General features: G+C 47.5%; 1 protein-coding gene across 4 annotated transcripts; it reads right to left on the bottom strand.

The window, feature by feature from the left end:
• Positions 1-229: 229 nt before the first annotated feature.
• Positions 230-13,538, bottom strand: bms1 (BMS1 ribosome biogenesis factor). 4 transcript variants are annotated; one of them, XM_081698016.1, is made up of 23 exons: positions 13,409-13,538; positions 12,646-12,873; positions 9,447-9,637; positions 9,241-9,320; positions 8,910-9,098; positions 8,669-8,811; positions 7,636-7,757; positions 7,361-7,554; positions 7,035-7,174; positions 6,234-6,937; positions 5,824-5,925; positions 5,556-5,719; positions 5,275-5,356; positions 5,131-5,204; positions 4,822-5,040; positions 4,420-4,608; positions 3,933-4,113; positions 3,630-3,688; positions 3,359-3,481; positions 2,561-2,708; positions 1,941-2,116; positions 1,560-1,721; positions 230-819 (listed from the first exon to the last, which is right to left on the bottom strand). In XM_081698016.1, exons 2-23 carry the CDS (start codon positions 12,819-12,821, stop codon positions 592-594), a joined length of 3,846 nt encoding a protein of 1,281 aa, XP_081554142.1. In that variant the 5' UTR covers positions 12,822-12,873; positions 13,409-13,538; the 3' UTR covers positions 230-591. The 4 variants fall into 4 exon arrangements, with proteins under 4 accessions (XP_081554142.1, XP_026876448.3, XP_081554143.1 ...); XM_027020647.3 differs by having other exon boundaries at positions 4,822-5,037; XM_081698017.1 differs by lacking the exon at positions 3,359-3,481.
• Between the last annotated feature and the right edge of the window lie 37 nt (positions 13,539-13,575).

The following is a 13,575-nucleotide window of genomic DNA, read 5'->3' as shown; positions in this document are numbered from 1 at the left end:
CAGAAACCATCAAGCAACCTTTGTGACTCCTGCAAATCTGAGTCAACAGCCAACAGCTGCAAAAATCTGTTTTGGTATTTGTCCTAGTGACTAGTGATGATTAGTCATGCAAAAACTCTACTGTCTCCTGTGACAAACAAACAATTTCTCTTCAAGAGGCCATTACCAGCTGAAACGGTCTCGTGCCTACCAGTGCACATTATGTTTAGGAAGCTCAAAACACACAATAGAAAACAAAGAACATTTTTATTAAAACCAATATTATAAAGCACTTGCAAGGTATCAAACAGGCTGGTGGGAATAAGACAAGAAGCCTTTGCCCTCCACAGCTGGGACTGACCACAAACAGTTGCAGGCAGTGTGCGCTCATATGGAGGCGCTATTTTTAAACGACACACAAAACCCAGCTCCACATCTCACATGACAATGCAGATGCCCACAGCGCCACCTCGGCAGGCAGGGCAGCTGGTAGGAGGACTGAGTCAGTGACACTCATCTCACACACATCGTGAGCGTGTAGCAGCCCCGGAGCCGGTCCGTCCTGAGCCAGAGTTGAGCGGCACGGGCTCCAGCACAGAGTTCCATGCATGCTCAGTCATCCTTGGAAGTGCCCTTCAGGCTAGACTTTAGCTTTTTCTGCTCTTTCTGGCCCATGGCACGGTACACCTTCTTTCTCTCTTCTCTCTGCCGCTTCTGCTTCTCGGCCTCCTGCTTCTCCCTCTGCTTCAGGAAGTCCCTGTGCTTCGCGTGCTGCTCCGCTTGGGCCTTCTTGTTCTTGTGAGCGTAGATGGTGCTCAGAGCACTGAGCAATGCTGCCACCTGGTGGAGACCGAAAAGGTTACGTAAGAAAACGCGTTTCCTACAGAACATGGAACATAAACAATAAAAAGTAAAGAAACAAAATGTGTTTAAACATTTTAATTCTGTAATTTAAAAAAAATTAAAAATGTGGAAAAAAAAAAATTAAAAATTAAAAATCGCATGGATAGGCAAAAACCAAAACCTTTTACTTGAACTAAAACAGAGAAATAACAAGCTGATAAACTAAACCTTAAAGTTTTAACTCAAATCCCAGAACACATGCACCAAAGGCAATGTGCGACTGCTGAAGTCAATTAACACTCGGCAGGAAAAACACCGCTGCCCTGCCACTTTACACAGGAACTACAAATTTATTGAGAATGTAGCTACAAACGCTCTAGGTGTGCTGACATTTAAACACCTGTCAGAAACTTTCCCGCAGGATGTTGGGTAGGCATTGGTGCCGCTACAAAAAGAAACAATTAAACGAATTGCTAGCTGGAACTGAATAATATTTTGACATTTCACAATTTAAATGGCACTTAAACATTAGCGAGAAAAAAAGCAAAATACAAGGAAGGAAAAAGAAGACGAAAATGCTACACCTCCCGTCCCACTAGTGCGCGTGATCTTATGGAGGCTGGTTTAGAAACAGGCCTACAACCTGTCTGATCTGCACCGGGGATTAACGTTAGTCTAACCGGCATTAGAAAGTGTCTGAACTGCCAGGAGAGCTGTATGGAGCTGCAGGTGCTCACCTTCCTCTCGTGTGGCTCGCGCACCACGGCGGGTCTTCGGAGGTCGCGGGGCGCGGGACCTTTGGCGGCGCGCAGTTTGGGCTTGCTCTTGAAGGGCAGTGCCTTCTGGAGCTCTTTGGGAATGTGCAGTGGGTTGAAGTGGCGCTTCTGCCTCAGCACTGGCTAGAGGAGTCAGAGGACAACAAAAATAAGATGGTTTTTTTTAAGCTTTCGGCGGGCACGGTGATTGGATGTTTAATAGCTCAGTCCTTCACTCACACAGAAAATCAGCATGAAAGTGCATGGAAATCAGGGAGTTATTGTTTAGTCCGTCTTTGTAAGTATTTGCGTGCCATTTAGCTCCATCTGCAGGGGAGGATTCTGGGAGAGTTTCTGCCTGACCTTGTACAGAGAGTCCTGGTTGGGCTTGTTCTGGATTCCCAGGTCGTGTTTGATTTGCCCCAACGTTCGCATTCCTGTCCACATGTCCTTCTGCCCGGCAGGCATCAGCAGAGACGTCACTGGGTTATACAGCTGAGGGACCAAAACAGGGTACCAGGAACGCAGGAATACAATATCTACACACACACACACACACACACACACACACACACACACACACACACACACACACACACACACACACAGTCAAGAACAGACCTGCAGTAAATACATAAAGCTGCAAGTGTGTGCTGACTTGCAGTTTTCTACGCGCTCTGTTCGTGGCATGGTGGCATTGCAAGCGGTAATAATTTCCCATTACTTTATGCTGAATGGCTCTTCTGGGAGCCATTACTTCCACAAGCTTTTCCGGTGACTTTGGAAGACAAATACCAGTCCCTACAGCATGCCCCGAGACTTTCCTGACAGTTATATGCAGAACCAAGAACAAGAACCAAAAAAATAAACCCCACAACCCTACAGTGAAATATATCTGAGGCGAGAGAAAGCACACGACACCCCCGCACCCGACCAATGGAAAATAACCCAGAGTGATCCATTCCAGGGTAGTTCCCACTCACCGCTCATGAGGAGGCGGTCCTCGAAGGTAGCTCGGAAGGCTCCGGGTGGAGTGCGCAGGGCCTTCTTTATCTGCCCTTTGATCCCACTGACTGTACGGATGGAGGCGCCCTCGAACTTGGCGACTTCCAGCACCGTGTTAAACATTCCCTGAGGGACAGAGGAAAGGCGAGGGGAAACAGGGTCACCGTCGTGGGTCCACAATGACCTGACCCTTGTTTTCCCTTTTCTTTATCTATTTATATTTTGGGGAGCGCTTTTTTCCTCGTCCTCCCCGTTTCAGCTCGGCCAGCTCCAGTGATTCTCCGCGTCTCATCGCCGGCTCGACGCCGATCCGAGTTTGCGGAGGTGAAGGTGCGCACTAGCGCGATGTCCCCCACGCACAGAAGACGTGCCGCGCACCCGTCGCGGCATCAGCCGTAGCGAAAGACAAGGCCAAGCTGCAGCCACTCCTGCCCACGCCATCCCGACCGTCGGATTCAGCAGGCCTCGCCTGCCATCCCGAGCGTCGGACTGAGCAGCCCTCGCCTGCTAATGCCAGCACTGTTAATATCCCCCTCAGGGACACCAGTCACAGATGGTGGACGACACGGCATGTGCTCTCGGTTCTCCCAGCTGCAGGACCTGCCGCTGTGTCGCTAAGCAGCGCTTTTAGCAGGTGCGCCTGGAGATCATGGCTCCACTACTCCCAGACAGGACCCGCGCCCTCCAAAGCCAGAAAGACACTGATATTTTCAGCAGTTTCCTCATGAGCCGCATCGGCTCCCGGAGAAATCGCCCGGCTCCTCTGGCCCGCCTACCTGGATAAAGCAGGTGTTCTTGAAAATCTTATAGGGGTAGCCAATCAGCTTGAGTTTCTTCACAACAGTCATGGATTTGTCCAAATCCAGGACGACTCCAGTGGCTGCGATGCGGAACTTCGCCTGAGGGATGCGTAGAGAGATGGATTCCAAGGGGTAACACACAGCTGAAACGTCAGCGGTTATCAAACAAGAATACTGAACTGTCTGTGTGGCTGGTAGTGTAGCGTTATTTTGGTGACTTTCCCCAACTCAGTTTTAAAGCTCTTACCTGGGTACCTGCAACACTCTGGACAGCCAGGAAGCCCGTCCCCTGGGGGGTGATGGGTCCTGAGAGGAAGGAGATCAGAGGAAGGGAGATCAGAGGAGGACCGGAAACAGGATATGAAGGAATGACTGGCTAATCAGATATGATTTTTTTTGTTAGGCTGTTCACAATATATCATGTGGGCCACTGTAGTTTTCAGACATTAGTCTGAACAGATCGGGCCCCGAAACTGACCTGTGCACTGAACAGAGCTTCACAGAGCTATAATTCAGCAAGACGTGGTTGTGCCTGTGCTTTGAGACTAACCCCAGATGGAGGCGCCACAGTGCATGTGCTCAGGGGTGTATTTGAGCAGGCGGTGGCGGCCATTGTGGTCCTCGATGTGGTAAAGGGGGATGGTCTGGAAGCGCCTCCAGCCCAGTGAGAGGATGAGGGGGTCCCGGGTCTTCAGGATGCGGTTGTACCAGCGGTGCTTCTTCAGACGCATCTGTCGACACGAGGATAAAGCAGAAGGAAGCGGAAAGGAAGGAAGGGCAAAAAGAGAGAGCGTGAGAGCAACAGATAGCGGGAGAGTGTGTGAGTTTAGAACAGAGCACCATGTACTGCCTAATTTTGATTTCTTCGCAAAGCCTGTTTTGTTTCACAGGACGTTTTAGCTGTAAATATATCAAATTTGATGCTACCTTGACAGCTTGACAAAGCTCCTCTACAGCTGTTTAGGGCAAAAATAAACGGCTGCGTGACGACAGAAGGAATTAAAGTGTGGCACTCTTAGTTAAGTTCTTGAGCGTACCTGCAAATAGCCTATGTTGCCCTCACTGGCTCCCAAACCGCCAAGGATGATGGGATAGTGGGGGTCAAAGTTGGTGACGAACTCGCACGGAAGGCCGGGGATCTCCAGTCGCACGTACATGCCTGGCCTGAAGCCCTCGTACTGGACGCGACTCTCATCGTCCATGCCCTCGAATTCAGTCCTGTTCAGCTGCACAGACAGACAAAGGGAACTAACGGTCATCTGCATGGATTAACACTGGACTAGGAGACAAGCAGCATCTGTTGTTTACTGCGTAGTCTGATATGGTTGCTATAGAACCACTGAGGCATGCTATCTTAAGTCCTGCTGTGAGACTGGGCCAGTGTGTGTTGCGGGAGGTCAGAGAAAAGGTCAGACATTGTTTTTGCTGTGACCTCTAACCTCGGCCTGTTTCTGCATTTCCTCCTTGAGATCGTCAAAGTATGTGGCATCGCCATCGTCGTATTCCGCATCGAACCGCTCCTTCAGCCTCCTCTTCTTCTCCAGACGCTTGTTTTTCTGAGCTTCTTCATCGTAAAACTTCACCAAGGGAGCCTCTTCTTCCTCATTTTCTGCATCATCACCACTACCACCATCATCATCATCATCATCTTCCGCCTGCTCATGATAAATATACGCACACATTTACGGCTCATCTCAAAAGTCCACTCGGTAGCCAAAACGTGTGGAGTTTCAGCCACATCAGCTCACCTCATCTCCCTGCCTGGGCTTTGCCCTGTGAACCTCTCCGGTCTCCAGATCCTCAAAGTCTCCATAGAGTTCATCTGGAACGCCAAGAGGGCATTAGACTCAGCCGAAATAAGACAAGTAACTAAATAAAGGAATATTTGGTACCATCCTCCTTCAGCAGAGTGGTGGCATCTTTGTCTCCTTCCCACTTCCCAGTGACAAAGCAATCCCGAATGGAGGCCAGCATCTGAAAACACACAGCCAACATCACACACACGCCTACACGCGTTTGTCCCTAAAGAATAAAAAATATCCTAGATGATGTCCTCCACCGTTCCTCTCTAGCTCCACGTGAGCAGTCCCTGTAGAGGGCGCTGGTCCGGCACTGGTCCGACACCGGCCCGACACCGGCCCGACACTGGCGTTAAAGTAGGCGTACTGCTCACCTCCTCCTGGTCCCAGTCGTGGCTGGTGTCCGGCTGGAAGCGTGAGCAGTCCGTGGCGTCCGCTCTGACCTTCTTGCTCTTCTCCGGCCGGCTAACGCGAAACAGGCCGCCCAGCTCCTCGTCCTCCTCGTCTACGACCTCCTCCTCCTCCTCCTCCACCACCACTGAGGAAGAAAAGACGAGAGAGTGCGTGACTTCTCCTGGAGGCAACGTGGGCTCACGCGCACCCGTCTGGAAGGGCTTTGCTCCTCGGGGAAATGCCGCTCACCCGTGCCGTAGACGAGCTTGCGCAGGTTGGGGGCGGCACGCTGCCGTTTCAGGTGTGCCTCCGTGGCCTTCTGGGCCAAACTCTCCTTCCACCGCAACGCTCCTGAGGGAGCCCATAAGAGCCCAAATTAGAAAAGAGCACATATGGGGGAACACAACCCCACTACAAGCGCCAAGACAAGCACAGGCACCAACTTTATGAGGGCATGCATCAAACTGAGCAATAGCACTTGATAGGAAACAATATAAGTATTAGCATCATGCTACGTTTGGGACTCTTGAATCGCTTGCTGTCTGAAAATGAAAAGCGCTTGTCCAGGGAGATGAACTGACTCGACCACTTTCTCAGACAGAAGGAATTTAACACAACGCGCTGATAAAAAAGCAAACGAGAGGCGAGTGACGGAGCACCTGGAGTGTCCGTTCCCGGCTCCCCCTCCCCTGCGCCATCCATCTCCTCCTCCTTAGCAGCACAAGTCGTCTTTGTCTTTGCGGTCTCCTTCCCAGGTGGTTCGGAATTCACTTGCTCATCCATCTCCGAATCCCCTTCATTTTCCTCCTCCTCCTCCTCCTCCTCCTCCTCGTCGCTGTCGTCGTCTGTGTCCTCCTCGGAGCAGTGACCAGAGTCTGGAGGCACAGTGGCTCCTTTCTCGTGTTTCTCTTCCGCTTCCCCTTCCTCCATCTCCTCCTCTTCGTCGCCGTCTTTTTCCTCCTCATCCTCGGCCATCTCCTCTTCCTCGCTCCCCTCCTCCCTCTCACTCTTCTCCAGCTCATCATCGCTGTCTGCGAAGGCAGGCCTCTCAGTCACGGCCCTCCTTGCCCCTCCGCCCTCCACAAGCGGGGAGAGGGGAGGTGCCTCCTCCTTCGCAGCTCGGCACTCCTCCTTTCGCACCTCCTCCTTGTCCCGAATACTCTCATCATCTCCTTCCTCATCCTCTTCCACCTCTTGCCCTTCTTCACTCTCCTCCTCAACCTCTTCTCCCTCCTCGTCGGACAGCTCTTCATCACTGCCTTCGCTCCCATCTTCCTCATCTTCCTCCATGAACACAGCTTTCCTCCTTTCTCGCCGCGTCTCGGGGTCCCATACTCGGCTCTCCACGGGACCCTGCTCCCCACTGTGGGAGAGCACCACACAAGAAAGAAAAGATCATTAAATGGTAACCCATGGCCCAACACAAACGCCTGTGTCACTCGCACAGTCTACAACCTCACCTATTCTCCTGCACTTCCTCTGACGCCAGGGCAGCGGTTCCTGTGAACAGCGAGACCTTGCTGGCAGCCATCTTGGCATCCAGGGTGGTGTGTGTGCCCATGAGGGACTGCACCATCTCCGTGGTAGGACGCATCTCCTCCTGCCACAAAACGTCACACACACCCCTTAAAGTTAAGCGCTCACACCAGTTTTCGCAAGCTCCTCCAACCACCAACGCCGCCCGACTGATCTGTGGCAGTCACACCAGCAGACCCCAGCTCGTGGGATGTAAACCCAACCACAGGCACGCCCTGCCCAGAGAGAGTTGGAATTAGGGTGGGCTGACCTGTTGCTGTTTGACATGGCCTCCAGGCATGTCTATATACACTGCGTCCTTATCGTACACCAGGCCTCCGACGCCGGCCATGGGAGCGTAAAGCAGCCTCTCCTTCTCATTTAGAGCCCTCTTCTTCAGCAACTCCGGCAGCGGACATGGGTCGGGAAGGAAGCTGAGATCTTCCACAGAGAAGTCCCCTACACCTGCAGAGGGGACAGGTCATATATGACGCAGCCCTCTTCACAGACTAATAGTGCTCATGCGTTAGCAATCCATAAGCTTACCCGGAATGTGAATCTGGCCTTTGTTCTTCAAAAATGTCCCACGCAGGTAGCCATACAGGGAGACAGTTCTGTCACATTTAGGATCTAACCTAATAGCCTCTGGATCAGTCAGGTCTTCCATTCTGAGAACATAGTGGGGAAATCTTTAATCACTGTTTGAATGTTTAAAATGACAGGTGATATTACACATCAAAATGTGCTCGGCAGTAGACCTATTCTGAATGAAAAGGAAGATTGTTAAGGCACGCTGTGATAGCCATTACTGTCAGAAAATATAGACCACTGATGCCACTGAGGAGTGACAATAGGCGGTGGAGTTGATGTTACTGCGTCCCATCCAGCTGTCACTGAAGGGTGTATTTTCAAAAAGGTCTTCCAGGGTCCTTTTCAGATAAACACACAGTATTCCAAGATTGTGCACAAACAGATGCAGCTTTCTGACTGACACTGCCTTACATGTTTGAGCCAGAGTACTGCATACAGAACATCAACAAAGACACAGAAAACCTTGACATCTGAGTAAGGGTTGATAGGCCAACAGACAGCTGTTACTGTGTTAAGTGGTTAAGGCACTTGACTTGTAATCTGAAGGTTGCCAGTTCAAGCCCCACAACCACCAACAAGTTACCACTGTTGGGCCCCTGAGCAAGGACCTCAATTGTTCAACTTGTATTCACTCATAATTGTAAGTCGCTCTGGATAAAATGTCATTAAGTGCCATAAATTTAAATGCAAAGCACAACTGTCAAAGGCTGGGAAACAAATTATGCCATTTTTTACCTACTTGTGTCTGTAGCTTATATACTCTGCACAGAGAACATGCACCTTTGGTAGGTTGGGGTGTTACCTGAGAATGTCAGCGTGGCTGTATGGTGCATTACATAGTGGGAGTTGTTTTTTTCACAGCTAAAGTTCATAGAGGCCTCAGTGGGGGTAAATACAAGAATATCGAGATCTGGTAGGACGATTTGATGGAATGGAGGTGACTGACCCCTTCAAGAAACATGCTTGTTGGGTTTTTTAATATACTCACCGATCAGCTACGATATACGGGTGAGACGTTTGCCACATCAGGGGCCTGAACTTCATGACTGAAATAAATCGTCCTAGGTTCTTCACTTCCTGTGTCTGGTATTCACCATACACCATTCCAGACAAGTAAAACAATTTGGCTCCCTTTTAAGGTAAAACAAAGGCAAAGCAGGTTATTTACATGAGACTGCTGTGGTGGTTTAGGCCTAAAGGCTGTGCTTCCGACAGGGCTCTGGGAATACCTGATACACTTCAGTCCAGAAGCGATGTTTAAGGCGTTTTTTGGTCTTATTAAGCGACTTGTTGTTTTTAAAGGAGTCCAAATGTGTGAGCACGCCCATGACACGAGGGAAGCCATGGACCTGACAGATGTTGAGGAACTCGAAAGTCTCCATCTCGAAGCCAAAGCTTGCATCTATCAGCATCAGAACCTGGCGAATTGAAAATATATTGCGCAAGTCTTACAAAGCAGCTAATAATGCGCATATAAACCTGCTCACAGATCAAGGTGTGTGTTTGTTTGTTGGGGGGGGGGGGGTCTTCAGGGGGCAAAGTTTCACAGGGTACACTCACAAGATCAGCAACTTTCGCTAAATCTATCATGGTGTTGATGTCATTGTTGCACTCAATGAAGGTCAGACGCCTCTTCTTCCCTGCAGATAAACAAAAGGGCAGATTCATTTGCCATTCACCAGTGAGACTTAAATTACATGCATTATTCATGGATCATAAACAGATTATTGCTGAGTATCATCATTTATAATAATCCAATAACCCACCAGACACTATAGTCACAGGCCCACAGATGTCTGAAAGCTTTTGCCGTGTGTAGTTTTTGATCAGGCAGCGGATCAGGGTGCTCTTTCCCACTTTTGGGGGCCCCGTTACAACCACGACGATGGGCGGAGGCTCCAGAGGAGTGCGGTCTACCAAAGGGATGTGATGTTTCTTCGTTTTTATATCTTGGGTCCTGGGAGGGGGGAGACAACATGAAAACAGAATGGTTAAGATCTAAACAGCTGCATTCCAGTTCAGTTGTTAAACCCAAATAACTGATGCTTAACAAAAGCTGATGAGAAGCAGTAAGAAGTCCAATGCTAGCTGATCACTCTGATCTATTCTAGAGACCACCTCATCACCCCTGTCTCTTACATCAGTTCGTTTTAAATGGTTTCCTACTTCTGAACAACCTTTCCAGTTTCTCTAGCTGCTCTGAAAGCAAAAGCCTTGTAACACCCAGCTTTTCATTACAATGCAAACATCTGTGTTTATATAGTGTAGGCTGTAAGCAAGTGGCAGTTATTTGTTGTTTTGGCTGAGTTCTCTGGCAAACTGCATTTAAACTTAACAATGGAAATCAAGGAAGGACTATCAGTTTTCATTAAGCCTGCGTGTCCATATCAGTTGAACCATGCAGGAATGACGGACCTTTTTATAAACAGTCCTACCACTTCAGGAAAAAAAGTACTTGGTCTAGTTGCCCAGAACATTTCTTCAGCAGCCATGCATCACATCAGCAGTGCATGCACACAGCAGTTATCAAAGTTGATTCACGAGGAGCAAAGACATGGCAGAGGCAGGAAGGCAAGGCCATCCACGAGGCTGACGGAGCGGAATAAATCATTCAGAGCCCGAGCCAGTGCGAGCAACACAGCAGGCCACAGCAGGTTAATACAAGATGCAAACCACTGGTAAACCTTAAGAATGAAAGGGCTGCCATCAAGTACACAAAATAGTCCATAGAGGAAGTCTTATAGATAGATGAGATTCATTTTAAACTGTAAAGAAAAATGGAGGAGCATGATTCAAATCTCATCTGTAAAGTGGAACTTGTCTTTATTGATGACGTGACTGCTGATAGAAGCTGAGGGAGGATTTTTGAATTTACAGAACATATCAGCTCAGATCCATGCGAATTCCTCGCCTCTCCAACGGAGTGTGCTTCACCATGCTGCAGGATCATGACCTCAACCCACTACGAACGGCCAAGAGAGTGAACTGCTCATGACTGTCCATGTGATCACATAACCTGAACACCACTGAGCATGCAATTTTCTTACTCAAGATAAGCCTAAGGAAGGAAACCTGCAGAACGAGCAGGAACTGAAAAGGGTAGCATTTACAGGTCACAGACTTCAGACAGAATGTGTTAAACATGCCTTTTTTTCATTATTTTAATTTCTCCAACTACTTATGGACCCAGGATAAAGGGGAGAGTCGGTATAAGAAAAGCTGTGTATTCTTTATGGTTGACCATTATACTCAGATAACAAATGGGGAAAAAATCTGACATTCAACAATTTAGTATGGCAGCATATTCTGGACTTTTTGCAAATGCACATTTGAAAATTGTAAATTGTGCATTTGCATTGACATTGCCCATGAGATTGTGCATTATTTAATATATAATGCAAATGCACAATGCAAAAGTCCTTTTAAAGTGTAATATTCCTTGTCTGAACAGTAAAAACGGAACATCCTAATTGGGTTTCACTGGTGTCCTCTGGCTCTTCCAAAATGAAAATGCAGTTGCAACCCTGTTTGCAACTGCATTTCCACTGTCAATGAGGCACCCTCGTCAATTAAATGATGTGGGTGGGACACCATGAGGGACTTGTTCATTGTTTAAGAGGAAATGACCAAAAGAGTCTAAACTTTGACAGTACTAGACCTTTGGGAACATGGATAATATGGAGGCATCAACATTAGCAACTGTTGCTAGAGACATTTTAGCACGTGCCAACCAGGCCCAACTGAGACTCTTCTGTCGAAACAGATTTCCTTTTAAGCATCCTTTTAATGAGTAGGCGAGATTGTGGCTGTGATAAACGCAAATATTGCTGACAGCGTGTTTACAGACTTGCATGAAGTGACTGAGAGGCTTCTGGCAGTGAATCGTGAGACTATCACCAGACCTGGAGGGCCAATGATGAATATTAAGGATCATGCATGCATTAAAAAAAACAGCAAGAGTTGAAAAGAAGCTCATTAATGCAAGAATGATAGAGTATAATTGGTAGATGACCACTGTAAGGGTCCTGGTGGAAGTTAAGTGGGAGGAGATCTGGAGGGTGAGAGGATAGTGAAAGGAGAAGAAAGTTTAAAAAAAAAGAGAGAACTGAGTTGAGTATGATTCAGGCAAAGCTAAGGAAATTAACAGACATCCAGTGACAGCTTCCAATCTTTGTTTTTCCTCAGTGGATATTTCAACCACAGGTTTAGTTATGACCTAGAGAATAAAAATCTCTGAGTTCTGGCCTCTGTCTCAGTCCATGCAGCTATTGCTAGCTACCTTGCAATGCTAGTCTTATATTCTGAATGGCTGGTCAGTTGTCAAGTTTACGAGCAAATCTTTTGAAGAACGTGAACTGTATGAATTAAATAACTGGTACTAATAACCACCGGCTGTGCCAATTCTTTTACACATCACTTCCTCCTAAAACTACACCAAAACGACAACATTGTCCCTCAGCGTGTCCCACCCATATCTTTGGCTGACAGGAGTGCCTCGCTGACAGTAGAAATTCAATTGCACTTTTGCAGCTGCATTTTCATTTTGATTAAGATAAACTGAGGAATTGCAATTGCAAATGAGAGATTGTTACTCTATTTTTAATATTTTAGAGTCATACTATGAAAATTAAATGTCAAAAGGACTAGGACTATAGGGCATTGTACACAGAAATGCAAATGAACTTTTTGCTTTTGAATTTAAATTATCATCATAATTATCAGGCTCACTCACATTTTATTTATTTGATTTAATTACCATTGTGGAATGTGCATTTGGGAAAGGCCAAAATATGCCAACATACTTTACCTCCATTCATTTAATATGCAAATGTTGGGTGACAGGCCAAAACAAAACTCCTGTCACTTCCTAATAACTTATGGACTGCTTTGTGACTAGGTGGATCGCTTACAGTAATCCAAATAATCCAATTCCCTGGGATACAGCGGTCCGAAGGGCACACCGACCTGTGGAAGGTCCTGGTCATGCGAACAGCTGAATGCACGCCGAATGCTCGCGGGTTCCTCTTGCGCTCGTCCTTCTCCAGCTCAGTCCCCTGCTCACCCTGCTTCCGTCTCTTCTTCCTCTGGGCCTTGGGCCCACTCTGCTTCTGCTGGTGTCGCTTCTGCTCCCTGCCCTCCATCCTCACACCTCGGAGAGCTACTCTCACAACGGAAGAGGACTTTTCTCACAATCTTTAAAAAAAAAAAGGTTTGAAAACATATAAATTAAATTACTGTTTTAATTTTATGTTTTATAGCCAAATGAGTTTCTTTGTGTCAAAATTCTGAAAAAAAATATTTTTATGACAGCCATTAAATGTTTCCCCTTCTGTCATATCATTTGCCTGATCAATACAAAATCGTTACTGACTAATGGCAAAAGCATATAATGGAAATAACCGCAATGTTCTCTGGAGAATTAAAATGAGCTAGAACATAAGAGAGGTCCCCTGCTTCTGTCTTGCTACAAAAACTAAGGCAACCCAATTACTTACAGGTACTTAGTTAGGTTCAGATCTTACTGCTGCCTTTTTAAGACATTCTTGACATAAACGGTAGATATTCACTATCCAGATATCGAGCCATATAGTGAAATGTTTGGAAGCGAGCTAGCCGGACAGCCCAGAGCAGCCACACAGCCCAGTGTATGCAGGTATAGCTACGATCATGAGACGCCCAGGACCGCAGTTTCTAAATTAACATAAACGCACAAAGGGAAAAGGCTTACCTTATCGGTGGTGAGCCTTATAAATAAACTGTTGATGGAATACAATTTAGGTTTCAACACAACGCAACAGTGCGTGTTATCATAGTCCCAAAGCGTGATCTTCAGTAGGGTTTTTCACGTGTGCAACACTTCCGGCTACGCACGGAACTGCTCACATTGTTCATTTT

The sequence above is a fragment of the Electrophorus electricus genome, chromosome 15 (assembly GCF_041902795.1).
Source record: "Electrophorus electricus isolate QZ-2024a chromosome 15, ASM4190279v1, whole genome shotgun sequence".
NCBI lineage: Eukaryota > Metazoa > Chordata > Actinopteri > Gymnotiformes > Gymnotidae > Electrophorus > Electrophorus electricus.
This window is presented reverse-complemented; position numbering and strand designations above follow the sequence as displayed.